Source organism: Strongylocentrotus purpuratus, unplaced genomic scaffold (assembly GCF_000002235.5).
Source record: "Strongylocentrotus purpuratus isolate Spur 01 unplaced genomic scaffold, Spur_5.0 spur5_scaffold_2, whole genome shotgun sequence".
In the NCBI taxonomy this organism is placed as follows: Eukaryota; Metazoa; Echinodermata; class Echinoidea; order Camarodonta; family Strongylocentrotidae; genus Strongylocentrotus; species Strongylocentrotus purpuratus.
The window spans coordinates 8,266,646-8,271,453 of NW_022145605.1; the positions used below are offsets into that span (position 1 = coordinate 8,266,646).

General features: G+C 40.0%; 1 protein-coding gene across 1 annotated transcript; it reads right to left on the bottom strand.

The window, feature by feature from the left end:
• Window positions 1-1,377: 1,377 nt before the first annotated feature.
• Window positions 1,378-3,496, bottom strand: LOC100890100 (kelch-like protein 6). Its single transcript, XM_030990980.1, has 2 exons — window positions 3,341-3,496; window positions 1,378-2,703 (listed from the first exon to the last, which is right to left on the bottom strand). The coding sequence occupies exons 1-2, from the start codon at window positions 3,494-3,496 to the stop codon at window positions 1,378-1,380; spliced, it is 1,482 nt and encodes a 493-aa protein (XP_030846840.1).
• Window positions 3,497-4,808: the final 1,312 nt, after the last annotated feature.

Consider the following 4,808-nt stretch of genomic DNA (forward strand, 5'->3'; position numbering starts at 1 on the left):
TTTTCGCGGAGATCGGCCGTTTCACGGCCGAGATCTTAGGGGGGGGGGCCATAATGCCCCCCCGGCCATAATAAGACTTCAAATAGCCCGGCCTTATTAGGGTTAACTCGGCAAAATGTTTGCCTATACGAAATGGAAAAATTACGGTGGGGGTTGGCTGAAATGGACATAATGAACCGATCAGAACTGATCTATGATAATTCATGCTTGTTATCCTTCGTGTGCTTGACCTATAACCTTACAATCGCGTGGCAAATTGCGTCCAAAGATCGACTTGTTGCACATGTGTTATATAGGCAATGGCGAGCTGGCGACCTATTTTGATCAAATTACGGTGGGTAAACTTTCGAAAGTCAATGGGACATGAGGATTCCAATGAAAGAGCTAGTGTCAACGTACGTCGGGGTGGATGTGCTTTTCGTTTAAATAAAAAATGCATTTTTAACGATTTTTAAAAATATTTTTTTAAATATTTTTTTTGGGGGTAAAAGTCCATAATGAGACTATTCGAAGCCATATGGTCGAGTGGTTTAAGGCGCTTGACTGGAGATGCGAAGGTCGAGGGTTCGAATCCCGCACGGCACTAATATCCTTTGGCAAGATATTAACCTGCATTTGCTACTCTCCAACCAGGTGTTAAATGGGTAACCGGTAGGATGCGACCGTCATTGTTGGTCAAACAGTTTTGAGCGTCAAGTAACGCTTCGCTGGAATGCTCCCCCGGGAGTGGAGATTGTGCACACAATGTGTGCGGACAAGTATTGAATCCAATGACCGGGGTAATAATATATCCGTAAAGCGCTATATAAAAGCGGAGTCATAAATATTATTATTAACAAATTTAAGAAAAAATTCACAAAGAAAGTCATTCACATTCCAAATACAAAGTCTGTCACCTTGTTTACTTCATATAAGTTATTGATTGAAATTGAAAATAATGATAATAACAAATCGTATCTATACAAATGTCATACAATCTCATTATTGAAGTAACACGTAAAGAATGCGGATTTATTTCTATGAGCTCTAATTTGAAACTATGTCATTCTGCGCGTATGTTAAAGTGACCCATTAGAGCGGCACACCACCGTATGTCCTAATATGTGAGTACCCCCCGGGCCCCGGGGGTATTCGTAATTTAGTCTTGTAGATAACGTTTACAGCTCTGATTGGTCTGATTATATACCATGAAGCCTTTTTCTGGTATCCTCGCAGGTAGATGTAGATAAAAAAAAAAACTACTATGATTCTTCATTCTGTCCACATTTCCCTCTTGTAGTAGAAGTAGTACAACTAGAAAACCTTTCATCACAATTTGTTCCCATTTTTAAAAGTGAAATTCCCCTCGGTTTCAAAATAATAATCCACCAGTACGGTCTATGTCGTTTTCTCATCTTCGTCCTCCACAATGACTGCAACATGGAATGTCATTATTTCAGGGTTTGAGATCCCAGTAGGAAATGTGAATTGAGTATTTCCTGAAGTAATCTCATATGGGGGAGGCGCCGGAGGGAGACACTCTGAGAAATAGAAAGGCTCTTTTCCACCATCAACTTGTGCTCGTACTCCCAAATGAAGTCTTTTATGTGAATCCTCACTTGTATATATCATATGGACGTTTACTTCACTTGGTGAGTCTGGGCTCCGGTTAAGCTTGATTAAGAATTTGAAATTATATCCTTGTTTGAAGAAATATTTCTCTCCTATTCGCTTGCCCTTCCAAGAAACGCATTCCTGATGATTTCTTTTGCCATCAATGCGGACTTTGATCGGTTTATTCTTTGGTTGGTCGGGGGATGAGCAAACTTTCTGGTCTGTGAATCTGGCTTCATCGTTTGAATTCAGGTACAGTCTGGGCCATGGAAAGTCTTCTGGAAGATCATCCAGACTCCCCTCTTTGTACAATGCCTGTTGTTGCCAAGATATCAGGAGTATATCTGGCATCATTTCCTGGGCTCTGCGGAAGGCAGGCGTCTCTCTGGCTTTCTTCAGTTGTAATGCATTCATGTAGGGGAAACGAATGAGCTTGATGATACTAAGAAGCGTGTCCCCACTTTGACACTGGTCCAACCAGGGCTCGATCTTCTTGAAGAGAGTGAACTCATCATCTACCATCAACCTTGGTCCACTGTCGAGAAGAGATATAAGGTGCTCACTTTCTAGGCTGAGAAGCTGGTCTGGCGTCAGGACACTGAAGTTGCACAGCAGACTTTGGAGGCACATCTCGACTGTTTCATGCATGCCAAATTTCAAGGCCGAGCGAATGAAGGTGACGACTTCCTGAGCATCGTTCTGATTGTCGCGGATGAATTCGTCACAGAGCTCCCTTAGTTCTTTCACCAAGTACTTGTCAGCTAGCAGGGCCAAAGGTAGGACGTTGCCTTTGGTCAGGTCTACAGAGGCAGTATAAAGAAACTTGAGGAAGTCGCCGAAAAACTCTTCACAACATTCTTCCTCGACGAGATCCTGGCACTTTGAGGTTGGCTGTCCGGTCGTGTCATGCGAGTGCCAAGATGAGTTACAAAGCATCGTCTTGAAGACATCGCTCCATGCACTGAGCACCAGGCGATGGGCGTGGAACCTTCGATCTCCAACAACCAGGGTGACGTCACTGTAGCGTTGCTCATCATACAAGGTCCCTGTTGCTCTGCTGACTGCATCTACGCTAACGCGCACATTGCTTAGCAGGTTTTGCTGAGCGTTCTGGGGAAATATGAAAAGAGTACTTTTAATCATAAAAATATGTCGACATTGATGGGTGTAGTCATCAGTTCCTTTTAAAATTACATTTCTGACCATCTTTTTCTCGCATAAATTTGTATCGACATATGGTAGTCTTTTTACGTTGCAATTGCAGTGGACTCATAAACCGTTCGCAGGCTCAACCAGAGGGACTTTCATTTTTAATACTGCATAACCGGTATACACTGGCTTATTTGGTAACCGGAAATCGATTTTTGTTAGATGTAATTTTACTGTATGTTATTATATGACAACGTGTCACACTACTCTCTGCACATCATGAGTATCCTAGACAATTTTAATTTCTCTTCTTTGTAGAAGTCTAAAGTGAAGTAATGAGCAAAATAAATAGTTATATTATTAAGATCATTGGTCATGATCATAAAGTTTAAAAAGCTCAGAATTGGGCTATAAAACCTGAAACTTGAAATGAATTTTCAGTTTATTACAAGTTAAGATTCGAAGAAGTTAAAAACTGAATCATGTCAAGTATTTTTATTTCTTTTTTTTCGGGGGGGGGGAGGGGAGTATATATTCGGAAATGAACATGGTCACATCGGGGCTCTAAATACAGGATCGTTTAATGTTATGTAGTTACCTTAATATTTCCAGTTTCTTTCCTCTCTTCGGCCCTATGCTTCTCAACAAAAGTATGACGATGTGACATTCCAATGTATACTATCGTCTTATCCTTAGTATCATCGTCATCGTAGTCATCACAGTCATCATACACGCCATCGCTGTCATCAGACATCCTGGAACATGCAGTGTACTTTCAGTCTGTGTAAGTACGGATCAAGAAAATCCCACATAAACGCCTTCAATCTCCTATTGATGATGGATACTACCTCTTATTTTATAGGTGATCCCCGGAGGTGATCCTTTATTTTCTTCTATAATAATTGATACAATCCGTCATTGGTGACGATGAATTCAATTCAAATTTATGTTAAATGTAATAGTCCGAAAGGAAATTCGTTGCCTTTACATGCATTATTCACAGAAAAATTAAATGTAAATGAGACATGATACATACATCATAAAACGAGTATATAGAGATAATAAACATATATTTTAGCACTTTAACTTTCACAATAGCATTTCAGTACATCTTTAAAGGTACAGACGAGTTTTGGAAACGCCCCCTCTCAAACAATGAAATGGAAGCTCTTATTACCAATCATGTGAAAAAATTTGCTTTGACTAATACGTGATGATACAAATTTTGCCGGAAAACCGCCTACTCATTGCTATATTTGGTAAAACTATCCGGCCTGGATAGATATCGCGTAGTCCCATATACATCTTTCTGGGCCAAATTTCTTATCATTTTGATGATTCCAGAACCTTGCAGTAAACATAAATACCTATAGGCTAGATAATCAACCTTTTCTGATCGATTCCACAACGTTTCTTTCACATGCAATGCAATCGCATGACCAGAACTGGTCTATACCTTTAACGTCATCGCATGCAAAAAATCGAACACTTTTTGTATTTAAATTCGAGGTGCAACTTCAACATTTTTTCACTCTTTGGTGTCGTTTCATCACCTTCAGTCTGGACGCATGCATGGATTGAGTTCCCGCGCTTTCTCAGTACTTGTCGCTCTCCTACAGCATTATAATCATAATACTGTATTCCTTTCAAATTGTCTTCATCAGCATATTCTTACATGCACATGCAGTCAAAATGATGTACAATTCTGAGCGTGGGCGCGGCCTTTAGCATCTCTCATACAGAATAATGCGTTCATATCTCTAAGAACTGAAAAATAGTTTACTCTCTTGCTGAGTGAAGCACTCATCATCCCGCTCATCGTCATCACCACGCTCATCGTCATCACGATCATCACCATTACAATCACAATGATATTTGACAATTAGGTACACAAACCATCGCCGTACTTGTAGAAACGATGCAATCAAGTACTATATAAATTAATATATATATATATATATATATACAAATACACAATGATGCTCGTAGGCGAAGTGTAGGCCTACAAATTTCATCGTCTACGGAGCATCATTTTTTCTTGTATTTTTGTGCATTTTTTCGAACTC

Excerpts from the sequence above, each read along its gene's own strand:
- LOC100890100 (XM_030990980.1), bottom strand. The coding sequence starts at position 3,496 with ATGTCTGATGACAGCGATGGCGTGTATGATGACTGTGATGACTACGAT. Across the intron at positions 2,704-3,340 it reads AAGAAACTGGAAATATTAAG|AACGCTCAGCAAAACCTGCT; the intron begins GTAACTACATAA and ends ATATTTCCCCAG.